This window comes from Coregonus clupeaformis, chromosome 10, assembly GCF_020615455.1.
Source record: "Coregonus clupeaformis isolate EN_2021a chromosome 10, ASM2061545v1, whole genome shotgun sequence".
Classification (NCBI taxonomy): Eukaryota; Metazoa; Chordata; class Actinopteri; order Salmoniformes; family Salmonidae; genus Coregonus; species Coregonus clupeaformis.
Genome location: NC_059201.1, coordinates 50,652,524 through 50,666,262, shown reverse-complemented (window position 1 = coordinate 50,666,262; position 13,739 = coordinate 50,652,524). Strand labels below are relative to the sequence as shown.

At 40.7% G+C, this 13,739-nt stretch overlaps 1 protein-coding gene across 4 annotated transcripts in view; it reads left to right on the top strand.

Moving 5' to 3' along the window:
• The window catches only part of LOC121575539 (vitamin D3 receptor B), a 102,040-nt gene extending 90,891 nt beyond the window's left edge, over window positions 1-11,149 (top strand). For 3 of the 4 annotated variants that reach the window (XM_041888704.2, XM_041888702.2, XM_041888703.2), the window contains exons 10-11: window positions 2,067-2,311; window positions 9,242-11,149. In XM_041888704.2, coding sequence (XP_041744638.1) covers window positions 2,067-2,311; window positions 9,242-9,265 — 269 coding nt within the window. In that variant the 3' untranslated portion in view covers window positions 9,266-11,149. Of the gene's footprint in view, window positions 1-2,066; window positions 2,382-9,241 lie in introns of all 4 variants that reach the window. The other variant, XR_006002350.2, reaches the window with a different exon arrangement.
• Window positions 11,150-13,739: the final 2,590 nt, after the last annotated feature.

Here is a 13,739-nt window from a genome sequence, read left to right as displayed (position 1 = left end):
AGAGCAAAAACCAAGCCATGAGGTCGAAGGAATTGTCCGTAGAGCTCAGAGACAGGATTGTGTCGGCACAGATCTGGGGAAGGGCACCAAAACATTTATGCAGCATTGACAGTCCCCAAGAGCACAGTGGCCTCCATCATTCTTAAATGGAAGAAGTTTAGAACCACCAAGACTCTTCCTAGAGCTGACCGCCCGGCCAAACTGAGCAATCGGGGGAGAAGGGCCTTGGTCAGGGAGGTGACCATTAACCCGATGGTCACTCTGACAGAGCTCTAGAGTTTCTCTGTGGAGATGGGAGAACCTTCCAGATGGACAAACATCTCTGCAGCACTCCACCAATCAGGCCTTTATGGTAGAGTGGCCAGACAGAAGCCACTCCTCAGTAAAAGGCACATGACAGCCAACTTGGAGTTTGCCAAAAGGCACCAAAAGGACTCTCGGACCATGAGAAACAAGATTCTCTAGTTTGATGAAACCAAGATTGAACTCTTTGGTCTGAATGCCAAGTGTCACGTCTGGAAGAAACCTGGCACCATCCCTATGTTGAAGCATAATGGTGGCAGCATCATGATTTGAGGAGGTTTTTGGGGAGAAACTCCCCAAATACAGGTGTGCCAAGCTTGTAGCGTCATACCCAAGAATACTCAAGGCTGTAATCGCTGCCAAAGGTGCTTCAACAAAGTACTGAGTAAAGGGTCTGAATACTTATGTAAATGTTTTTTTTTTTTTTACATTTGCAAAAATGTCTAAACCTGTTTTTGCTTTGTCATTATTGGGTATTATGTGTAGATTGATGAGGTAAAAAAACTATTTAAACAATTTTAGAATAAGGCTCTAAGGTAACAAAATGTGGAAAAAGTAAAGGGGTCTGAAAACTTTCCGAATGCGCTGTACATGCATGCTTTGCATGCCTGTGTTTGTACATTACATACTATTAGTTGATTTCTTACCTCATGAATTCCTCGGTGTCTGATAATGTGTGTGTGTATATACACTGAGTATACCAAAGATTAGGAACACCTTACTAAAATTGAGTTGCACTCCCTTTTGCCCTCAGAACAGCCTCAATTCGTCGGGCATGGACTCTACAAGGTGTCGAAAGCGTTCCACTGGAATACTGGCCCATGTTGACTCCAATGCTTCCCACATTTGTGTCAAGTTGGCTGGATGTCTTTTGGGTGGTGGACCATTCTTGATATAATAATAATATGCCATTTAGCAGACGCTTTTATCCAAAGCGACTTACAGTCATGCGTGCATACATTTTTTGTGTATGGGTGGTCCCGGGGATCGAACCCACTACCTTAGCGTTACAAGCGCCGTGCTCTACCAGCTGAGCTACAGAGGACCACACAGGAAACTGTTGAGCGTGAAAAACCCAGCAGCGTTGCAGTTCTTGACACAAACCGGTGCGCCTGGCACATACTACCATACCCCATTCAAAGGCACTTAAATCTTTTGTCTTGCCCAAATCTTTTGTCTTGCCTCTGAATGGCACACATACACAATCAATGGCTCAATTGTCTCAAGGCTTAAAAATCCTTCTTAAACCTGTCGCCTCCCCTTCATTTACACTGATTTAAGTGGATTTAACAAGTGACATCAATAAGAGATCATAGCTTTCACCTGGATTCACCTGTCTATGTCATGGAAATGTTTTGTATACTCAGTGTAGATTTCCTGTACAACACATGCAAGCGTGTTGTACATTACATAATATTAGCAAAATTGATTTATTTTCTCATGAAACCACACATATACTTTGTTTTAGGCTGAGGTTAGGCTAATATAAGCTTTTGTTCATGGCTGTGGGGAGGTGTGCCCCTTTTCATACAATAAGGTCATTTCTGGACATTATTTCTGTCCATTTTGCAGACCCCTTTTGGCTCAAGAGCACCTCTCTGAGACAACAGTTCTGTATAGCCTCTTTAAAGTCTTACCAGCCATGTCTTCCCCTCCCTTCGTACTGTCTGGTATGGTGCTGGAGATAATGAATATGAAGAAGCCCTTTAAAGTCTTACCGTTCGTGTCTCCCTGCCCCTCTCTCTCCTTTCTCTCCCCTCCAGACCGCCCGGGCGTGCAGGATCACGGGCGCATCGAGGCCCTACAGGACCGTTTGTCGGAGACGCTGCAGGCCTACATCCAGCTGCACCACCCGGGCGGCCACCTGGTGTATGCCAAAATGATCCAGAAGCTGGCGGACCTGCGCAGCCTGAACGAGGAGCACTCCAAGCAGTACCGCTCGCTGTCCTTCCAGCCCGAGCACAGCATGCAGCTGACCCCGCTGGTGCTGGAGGTGTTCGGCAGCGAGGTCTCCTAAATTAACACTTTTTGGTGACCTTTGATGGAGGTGGAGAGGTGGACGCAAGGTCATAGGAGAGGTGGGAGGAGAGTATGAGGTGGGAGCTATAGGAATGTGGTTAGATGGACTGTGGATGGTGTGAGTGTAAGTGTGTGAGTGAGGGAGGGAGGGAGAAGGTGCGCGTGTGTGTTATGGGGAGGGGGAGGGGGAGGGGGGGGTATAGAAGTGTGTGTTAGAAAGTCCCCTGCCGAGTGTGCATGTGCATGTGTGCGTGAGGAGCTTTGGTAGGTCGGTAGGTCAGGCCTGGGACTGGGTACCTGAGGAGCTGTTGACTGGAACATGCAAAGCGATGGGGAGCGAATGATACAAACAAGGGAATTTTCTTCAGAACCATACGTACATGGATTTCTGCCTATATTTGACATGTACGCTTACCTTGGCATTTAATAGACAGTATATTGACAAACAGTATTGCATCTTGTGTGCCGGTATATACAGTACACTGTGTGCTTTTTGTGTGTGTGTCATGCATCACACATACACATGATCACACACACACATAAGCACACTCACATACAGTTAGCCAATATGTTGGAGCTACCTCTGGTTTTCCTCTTTTTCAGTTTTTGTATTCACAAATATCTTTTGTATTCACAAATACACACAGCATAGAACCTTGAAAATGCATGATAACATTTGAGTCGTGGATTGCTATTAGATACTAGAGTGTCACTGGAGCGAAAACAGTGCCTGCAAAGTATTTCCACCTCTTTCTGTCACCCTTTCTCCAGTTATTCTGCTCAATCGCTTCACTCAAGGGCAAGTGTTTGAGTGTACGTATATGCCGCAAAACACACGTCCTTCACCTCTGCCAAAGGTATTGTCAATGCTCTCTAAGCTTCCAGGCTTCTCCTAGTGTAGCCACATGACGCCTTTTCTGTGCACACTCACCATTTGTGCTAGCTATCGCTAACTAGCCTCTAGGAATTGATGAAGGAAATGTGTATACTCTAAATAGATTTATACAGCCTACAGAATATTATCTGTAACCTGGAAATAGTTTGGTTGTGGAGTAGTGTGCGGGGCTGTGGCTGTTAAGGCACTAAAACAAGCTGTCAATCAAACCAAGCCAGATTTCTGGTTGGTTAGTTTCTTAATTTTTTTTTGGGGGGGGGGATTATGATGGCTGTAAATAGACGTAGCTACAACTTCTATGTATCCCGAACACTACTACCTGTACTCAAGCGTATCATTTAATATATGTCTATGTTCAAGTTCTATCACCGTTTTTAAAGGGTTATCTGGACAGGATCTTAAAACAATTCCATGAATTGTTCCTTTTTTCCCTCAAATGTACAGTTTTTAGTAGGTGGAGTGTTTCAAAGCTGCTTCTTCACAGATATCACCCCTTTCGTTTCCAACTAGGAAGTGGAATTATTTGAAAAGAATGTCTAGAGGACTCAGATGGACTGTTTTGTTTTTTGACATGTCCGAGTCCTCCGGTTTGATGTTGTATGCTGCGCAGCCCTCCAGTGGCTGCATCCTGTAAATACTACGTATCGATACAAAGACCGCAGCTGTACATAGGGCTACATAGATATTACTACTACTAATGCTTAGTAAGGAAATTATTGGATTATATATGCAAACAAACATGATATTGATGACCATGTTTTACGACTTATTCTCACTTTCTCTCTCTGAAACACTATGCTTTCGCAACTTTATATATATATATATATACATACACTACCGTTCAAAAGTTTGGGGTCACTTAGAAATGTCCTTGTTTTCGAAAGAAAATCATTTTTTTGTCCATTAAAATAACATCAAATTGATCAGAAATACACTGTATATTGTTAATGTTGTAAATGGCTATTGTAGAAGGAAACGGCTGATTTTTAATGGAATATCTACATAGGCGTACAGAGGCCCATTATCAGCAACCATCAGTCCTGTGTTCCAATGGCACATTGTGTTTGCTAATCCAAATTTATCATTTTAAAAGGCTAATTGATCATTAAAAAACCTTTTTGCAATTATGTTAGCACAGCTGAAAACTGTTGTGCTGATTTAAAGAAGTAATAAAACTGGCCTTATTGAGACTAGTTGAGTATCTGGAGCATCAGCAATTGTGGGCTCGATTACAGGTTAAAAATGGCCAGAAACAAATAACTTTAGTCTGAAACTTGTCAGTCTATTCTTGTTCTGAGAAATGAAGGCTATTCCATGCGAGAAATTGCCAAGAAACTGAAGATCTCGTACAACGCTGTGTACTACTCCCTTCACAGAACAGCACAAACTGGCTCTAACCAGAATAGAAAGAGGAGTGGGAGGCCCCGGTGCACAACTGAGCAAGAGGACAAATACATTAGAGTGTCTAGTTTGAGAAACAGACGCCTCACAGGTCCTCAACTGGCAGTTTCATTAAATAGTACCCGCAAAACACCAGTCTCAACGTCAACAGTGAAGAGGCGACTCCGGGATGCTGACCTTCTTGGCAGAGTTGCAAAGAAAAAGCCATATTTCAGACTGGCCAATAAAAAGAAAAGATTAAGATGGGCAAAAGAACACAGACACTGGACAGAGGAAGATTGGAAAAAAGTGTTATGGACAGACAAATCAAAGTTTGAGGTGTTCGGATCACAAAGGAGAACATTTGTGAGATGCAGACCAAATGAAAAGATGCTGGAGGAGTGCTTGATGCCATCTGTCAAGCATGGTGGAGGCAATGTGAGGGTCTGGGGGTGCTTTGGTGGTAGTAAAGTGGGAGATTTGTACAGGGTAAAAGGGATATTGAAGAAGGAAGGCTATCACTCCATTTTGCAACGCCATGCCATACCCTGTGGACGGCTCTTGATTGGAGCCAATTTCCTCCAGCAACAGGACAATGACCCAAAGCACAGCTCCAAACTATGCAAGAAATATTTAGGGAAGAAGTAGTCAGCTGGTATTCTGTCTATAATGGAGTGGCCAGCACAGTCACCGGATCTCAACCCTATTGAGCTGTTGAGGGAGCAGCCTGACCGTATGGTACGTAAGAAGTGCCCATCAAGACAATCCAACTTGTGGGAGGCGCTTGAGGAAGCATGGGGTGAAATCTCTTCAGATTACCTCAACAAATTGACAACTAGAATGCCAAAGGTCTGCAAGGCTGTAATTGCTGCAAATGGAGGATTATTTGACGAAAGCAAAGTTTGAAGGACACAATTATTATTTCAATTAAAAATCATTATTTCTAACCTTGTCGATGACTACATTTCCTATTCATTTTGCTATATTTCCTATTCAAACTCATTTCATGTATGTTTTCATGGAAAACATGGACATTTCTAAGTGACCCCAAACTTTTGAACAGTAGTGTATATGGATTCATCTATATATGTTTGGGTGTGAGTGAGTGATTGGCAATGCGCTAGCTGCCTAATTTCAGAATCGGATTGATTGATTGACGCATTGGCTAAGGTTGTGTGGTTGGCGCCTTTCCTTTGGTTTCTCATTTGGGAGAAAGAAGATGTTCTACAAGCTGAATTTACAGTGCTGCTCTCTAATATAAGCCATATAGAAGGAGAGAAAAACAAGAAAAGCCCATTTAAAGAAATGTAGCTCGTATTTATTAGTAGCTATTGATTTCATGGGGCTTTAGATACACAATTGATATATCTAGTATGTTTATTTCTATGGCTCAGATATGCTATTGTACTTGTATAAAGTAGAACCAACTCATATGCTTTCGATCTCTTCATTCCCCTGTCCATTCAAGAACCTTGTGTAAGGTCACCCAAGGGTGTGCAACACGTTGGCTGTGTGGGTTAGGTGAGTTCACCCATACAATGTAAAGCACTTAAATCCAATCCATTATTATTAACTATTTAGGCTACTCTACAGAGACCTTAAAAGCAGGGGCGTCATGGATCAAATAGTTTTTAGGGAGCACCTGTTGACCACATGTAATGTCCTATCACCTGTTCCAGTGTTCAGAATGACCTACATGTATATCATATTGTAAAGCAAGTGAATGGACACTGAGGATCGCTTTCCCTGGACACGGTTTATTAAATCTAGTTGGAAAATAGAGAATGTCCATTCATTTTTAGTCCAGGACTAGGTTTAGCCGAATCTGTGTGCCAGAAAATGGCCGAAGAGGCTATAATGAGTTCTTGGTGTATGGTGAAGTTACCCTTAGACGCTGATCTTGGGTCATTTCCCCCACTAATGGTTAAGGTTAGGAAGGGGGAAGCTGATCCTAGATCTGTACCTAGGGATTACTTCTCCCCGGAGTCTATAGTATCTCCTTCTGTTTTAATGGGCATGACACATTGACTTCCTGGAATGTTTCAATTATGTCAGCCTATAGCTTTGGCCTCGAAGCTAAGACACTGACATCATCTGGGGAAATTCTCAAAAAGAGGGGAAATTGATTTCATGAGTCGAGGTAGACGGCGCACTCTTGTACATCCTGTCCTTCAGTTCATGTACGCGAGTGTCACTTCTGCTTCAACTAGTCTCGTGATTGGCCAAACAGAAACTACTGTGGCACTTAGTTATGACATCATCGCTATAGGCTACAGAGAGGGCTATTTTGTGGTCTTCTTGCAGGAAGTGGGGGAGAACAAAGGGCTCTGTCTTCCTACTGTTGAAGGAACGTTATCAGAACATTGTGTTCTTAGCGTACAGTAAACCTTGCTTTAAAACATTAGACGTCAGATAGTGGACCACAGCCTACTCCATCACTCTCCCCCTTATTGACAGTTATTCATTATATTATTTGTCCCCTCCCAGCCCCCATAGCAAATGTTCCGCTGACTGACTGCAGAAAAAATGACTTTTTAATTGATTTTTTATCGATTAAGCTATATGTCGTATAAAGTGATATTGTTCTACAAATCACACTAAATACCTAGTGTGAGAGATTCACTTACATAGGCACCTGATGATTCGTGGAATTGTTTTAGTTCATACGATTGATTGACAAGTTCCTCTCTCTCCTGGGATATGTGTTTTATTAAGGTGATGATAGGCTACATGATTCCTTTTACTCAGTACCACTCATGTTCATGTCAGTTTGGTGAAGGTTATGGTGTGTTGCAAGGTAACGGTTGTAAGATGACTTGTGCATTTTGGGCGGTTTTGGTTTTGGATTTCCTTTCCACATGCATATCTCTGTGTGTAGATAAAGACAGTTGATTGTTTTCAGTTGATGAGATATAGGCTTGATTTTCGGTATGTATAAGGCTCGGGTATCATATAAGTGCCACAGGGCGGGATGTTGTCACAAATCTCCCCTTTAAAGAAGTACAGGGTAAGGAGAGGTCTCTCTCTCGCTTGCGTCTGGTTTGCACAGTTGTAGCTGCTCAATATTCAGTCAAACGTTGGGGATATTCAAAAACGCTTGATGAAGAAAAGGCCTAATCTGGCTTTATGACCTAGATAGAAACTTTAGACTTTTCATCTGGTAAGCTGTTCAATAGCATTAACTATGGTTAGAAGGACAAGCAAACTCTGAAGTTTCTTTCTATAGATTTCTGGTCATTAATACAGGTTAAGCATTTTTCATTTTCATTCATCGACTTAGAATGTCTCATTTTTAGCTCTGACATTTTTATCTAACTCCAAACTGGAACATACAGGTAACTGACAAAATAAAGGAAACACTTGAGCAAATGAGGGATGCAGAGTATATTGAAAGCAGGTGCTTCCACACAGGTGTGGTTCCTGAGTTAATTAAGCAATTAACATCCCATCGTTAGGGTCATGTATAAAAATGCCCAGTTGCCCATTATTTTGGCTACCATGGCTAGAAGAAGAGATCTCAGTGACTTTGAAAGAGGGATCTCAAATTAGCATAGGGGGTTTAAAGGGTGTGTGTGTGTCTCAGTCACCAGATCTCAACCCAATTGAACACTTATGGGAGATTCTGGGGCGGCGCCTGAGACAGCATTTTACACCACAATAAACAAAACACCATAAATAAAATATATCATAGAAGAATGGTGTCGCATCCCTCCAATAGAGTTCCAGACACTGGTAGAATCTATGCCAAGGAGCATTGGAGCTGTTCTGGTGGCTCGTTGTGGCCCAACGCCCTATTAAGACGCTTTATGTTGGTGTTTCCTTTATTTTGGCAGTTACCTGTAGGAACCATTTATTAAATGTAAATTAATTAAATGAAATTCAACTAGACATTTTGAGTTTAATACAGTATGTATTTTCTTGTTTTGTGTATTTTTCTATATCAAAGAGAGGGTGAATGGCTACAATACAGCCCATGGGACACCAGCATCAGCTAGCTTAACAGTCTCATTTTGGGAGTTTTTAAGTGTGTTCTTGTATAAAGGTTGTACAAAGCAATTACCATTACAAATCCAGTTTGGAAAATGATTTGAAATTCAACTCACACTTTTTTTTTTTTTTTTTTTGAAGAATATTATATGAATCGTTTTGATCGAGTGAGATTGCCTTTCAAAACATTTTTAGAATGTGACAGGGATTGATACACAGTACCGTTGATTTTGACGTGTAGATTTTTTTTTTCTTCAAACATTAAAAGGAGTGTCCACAATGGATGTACACAACAATGATCTACCTCTTATAGCTACAGATTATGCTTTAACATTAAAGCAGTTGCCTCTGTTTTTACTTTTGTAATATGTGTTGGTATTTATTGCTGTCTAATGAAACACTTTGATGATTACCTCAAAGATGTCTCATCAAGCAGACTGGGAGACTATACAGCTAATGAAGTCATTGTTAATTTTTGTTTTTGTAAAGTATTTCTCAACTTAAAAGCATTGCCTTTTTTAAAGTAACGCACAAACACCCACCAGAGGTTGTGTTGTAATTGTGCCTGCATTCTGACCAATGGGATTCCAGGCTGGGTTTGGGTTGGCCGGGGTCGCGTTTCATTCTAATACGTGGTTTCCTCCCTTTTTTTCTTAGTTCACTCGCATATCGCACGTCTGACACAACTGGGTAGCTGTATGTAAGAAATACCTCCACCTGGTTTCCGCCATATTCGGCTTTCATTGAAGGACAGAAGGGAGGGAGCAACATCCTGGAATGAAACGCAGCCAGAGACTTAACTGTGACCTTTGTATAGAGAGGTCGTATCGTTTCGGTCGGAGAGTTGGCGTGCCTGCTCCTCTTGGCACAATTGCAATGGTCTTTGCCCTCACTAGATGTCTCTCACTCTGTCCCCTTTCCCCAATCCCTTCTCTCTCTCCTTCCCTCCCTCTCTCAGCTCATTTTCTCCACTCTTATGCCCCAACCCAGCTTTTTAGAGTAAACTATTCTATATAGATTTTCAGCTAAGGGCAAAAGTTCTGAGAGGACAACCCTCAGTATCCATTTAATGCTGCTTTTATCAGGAGCATCACAGATCAATGGGAATGTTGTTATTCTTACTACCATTGGCACGGTTGAGTATCACCCAGCAGAAATATGCTAACCAGGACATAGCAGGCCACAGTGTCATGTTGTGTAGTTTTTGTAAAGATGAGTAGTTTAGGTTGGTATGAAGCTAGGACAAGCTGGTTCTAGAAAAGCACCAATGGGGCAAGTTCCTATTTGAACAACTTGGACTTGAGGAAGTTGATGCCCATTTATAAAACGTTGATTAAACCGCTTTAATTGATCAGTGTAATATTAATCACCAGCTACCATAGCCACGGGAAGTAGGGGTGCTGCAGAACCCCATGAAAAATATATTTTTTTTTTACACACAAAAGTAGTGTACTGGGCCTTTTACTAGTCCCTTATTAGTGGACCAATATAGCCGTCTGTAGCGCGGGAAAAAAAAAAAAATCTGACCCACCCGACATTGCTCAGTTAGTACCAATTGAAGATGTTGAGTAACTGCTTTAATATCTTTGAGTACTGTTTTTGAATACTTTTTGGCAATGCTCCCTACTATCTTTCCAACTAACTGTCTCAATTTTGACCGTTTGTTTTCAAACAGAACTTTAAATAAGAAAATACAAAATGTGTATAGAAAAATCAGGCAGTTTGATAATCAGTCGTCATGCTAGCTATTGGAGGTATGTAGACCTTGCTACACATGAAATTGATAGAAGCTAACTCAAAAGTATCTTAAAGTTACCTGCATGCATAAATAATTTATTTTTCCCAAAGAAAATGGGGAATTGGCTCCCATGTACTCCTCACTCTACACTTTGGAGTACAAGGCAGGGAGTGAAAGGAGTTCAGAATTAGTAGCTATTAGCTATAGGTATTGACAGCCAGCAGACACTGTGGCCCTTCAGGGCCTGAGTTGAGTGCCTATAGGAACCTTTTGATTGGAGTGTTTCGTGAAGCAGGATTAGAAAGTTAGCAAGCAAACTTTTCCAATTATCTTTTTCAAGTATCTTAAAACAATTAAAAACAATGATTGTTTCTCGAGATGGCTTATTTCAAAGATTGGTCAATACTACATAACCTATTAAACTGACGGGGATTCTACTTTAGCTGTCTTTAATGGCAAGAAAATCGAGTTAAGAATTGTTTCTAAAATGTTCGCTTGTTAAATGAATAATCCTGTTTTTAAGACACTGCACCACGTCACATTCGATGGAAAGCCAGAAACAACAAAAGCACCTACAGTATTGTTTGTAACACAATGCATACATTTGGATGAATATGCTATCCATTACTGCCTGTCAATGCCAGCATTATATGGCTGCAATTATCAAAGTAATTTGTCAAATTTCTTGCAATGTAAGTTCTTTTGTTTTTATTTCTTTTAAGATGTTGTTTTTTTCTATTACAACAGACATTATAAATGGGTGTTTTATGTAATGTTATTTTTGTCAGATGTTTTGCAAATCAAATAATAAACGACTGTGCATAGTGTTGTGTGTCTGTTTGATGTTTATTGTATGCATAACATATATGTGATAGGTTTAATATAAATAAATAAAACTATGTTTAGTGGTTCAACAGTTCTTGGACACTGCTGCATGAGTGAATAGTCTAGTCGGTATAACTAACTATAAACTTAACGGGCAGAACTGGTCTTATGGGTGGAGTAACGTACTGTACAAGCGGTGCATCCAAGCTTGTGCCGCCAACTTTATCCAGTGTTTTGGTGAAGTCACAACAATGTGGGGAACTGATATTTAAAAGTCTATAATTATGCACATTTCGGTTGCTGTAAAGTATTTTTGGAACGGATGAAATGCGTGTTTGATTTATCGAAGATTCATTTGGAAAGACGGAGGAAAGACCGCAAGGCGACTGAATTACTGTACAGACAACTTTTATGTTATTTTATCTAAAAAACACATCAAATATCTACAATATCTGGAATACCTTAAAATACATTGAACTTTTTTCAAAGCTTTGGAGCTTTTGTGTCAGTTAAAAACATTTCCATCTTCTAAAACTACCACAATTGCTGATGTGTTTGTTCTGTATCTGTTGTGTTTTTATGTCCTACTGCAGGGTTCCCCAACTTGCGGCCGGCGCGCGGGTGGTCTCATTTGGCCCCCCAAAGTTTTCTGAGCCAAAATAAATACATTTTTTATTATTTTTTATTTTCATTTGTTGGACATAAAAGACTGTAAAAACACCAGGAAATCATCACAAAGTTAATTTAATTTAAGAAATCTGTTCCCAATTATTGACACGCATAATTGAGAGACGCTTGATCATATAAAAATGTAAGCAAAGTATGAAATTATGTTTTAGTCAAACATATCTGTTTGGGCTTCTTGTGGTCAAATTGCAGTCTACAAATTATTTGTAATTATGTTCCGGCCCCCCGACCATCCTCGCAACAAAAAATCGGCCTGCGGCTGAATCTAGTTGATGATCCTTGTCCTACTGTCTGTACCCCTACTATCATGTCATCTATTTTACAGTAGAGGGCAGTGTTTCCTATTGTGATTTCTTTTTTGTAAACCCATTGACCCAATGATCCTTATTTTTCTTCAACTTTGAGTTCAACAGAGGAATAGGTGTGTACATTGTGCTTAAAATGTGCTAGCTTAGCTATAATGCGGCGGCTAAACTAAAACCCACTGCATGGCTCCCCTTTTAAAAGCATTTTGCAAATTTCAGGGCTGTTCTGATTCTATGCTGCTTCCATTCGGTCTACATAATGCCCCTTGTTGGTTCTCAGTTAGGCTTTGCATGCTGCTGTGTGATTTCAGCGAGTATGTTCCAAGTACAATGAGAAGAGATTTCAGGTCACTGTCCTCCCCTTCACACACACCACATCCCCCTTTCTCTAGGAATGGAGAGAGAGATTGCATGTACGGCATATGTACAGGAGGAAAAATAAAAGGTTATCAGAGCATCCAGTCAGTGTTGTGACAGTTAATTGTCACTGTTTTTATGAAGCGGTGACACTTGCTTGTGCACTGATAAGGCCGTGTAAGTGCGGTTTGGTGAGGGGTGAAGTGTTAGACCCCTATAGGGCTTATATGAGGCGAACGAACGTCTTCTAGGCGAGGCCGTTGGTAGGTTGTTCTCAGTACATTAGTGGTTGCATTATCTTAAAACGGTATTTTCCTAGCATAGCATTCATACCCACTGTACTTTTGTACATGTGTTTCTGAGCATAGGCCTACAGACAGTAGAAGCTATCTAGACCTAAGACTAGTAGGCCTGTCATTACCAGTCACAGGTGCACTGTTTTCAACAGGTAAGATAGACCCACACACTGTTGTATAGGAAAATAAAAGAGGTTTGGAATGCAATATACACAAAGAAAAAAAACTACAATATTTATTGCAATTATGCAGCTTCTAAGCTGAGCGTAATAGAACATTGTGTGCCTTCCATTTGGTTTAGATGGGCAGCTATTTTGCGCTATGGTGCTCATCATCCATCTGTTATAATGAGGAATTGTCCATACAATTAGTCATACAGTGACATTTCAGCCACGCAACAGTGGTACTGTTAATATAGACTGTATCATTTATCACAGTAGTCTGCCTGGAATGTATTCCCCAAAGAGTATTGAATGCAAAAGATTTGAGGGACATTGTCACTACTCACTACTACGAGATCTAGTAGTGCTTTTTGCATCCTCTCTTCCTTCATAAGCCTTCATATTCTTATTATATTTGCCTGACATGTTACAAGGTCATAGTATATATGCTTGTGACAACATAATTCACCCCTTTTTGCCCTTTTAACAGTATGCGTGCTCCACTCTTCAACTGCTATACTTTTGATACCTTACTTGACAGCTGATTTAAGGCACGAAGGTATGTGTCAACATAGCAGGTATGAAAGCAAGGCCTGGAAGCCGAGGCTAGTGTCATCAATAAAATACAATTGGGGAAGATATTTCCTTATTATCCTGCCTACCCCCACCCCCCAGTACACCCTATAGAAGTGTGCACTTTTCTTCAATCTGTTTACAATTATATTTACCTGACAACATGTACCATTTACCTATTATAATTGTTAAAAGTCTTCCTATAATATAATT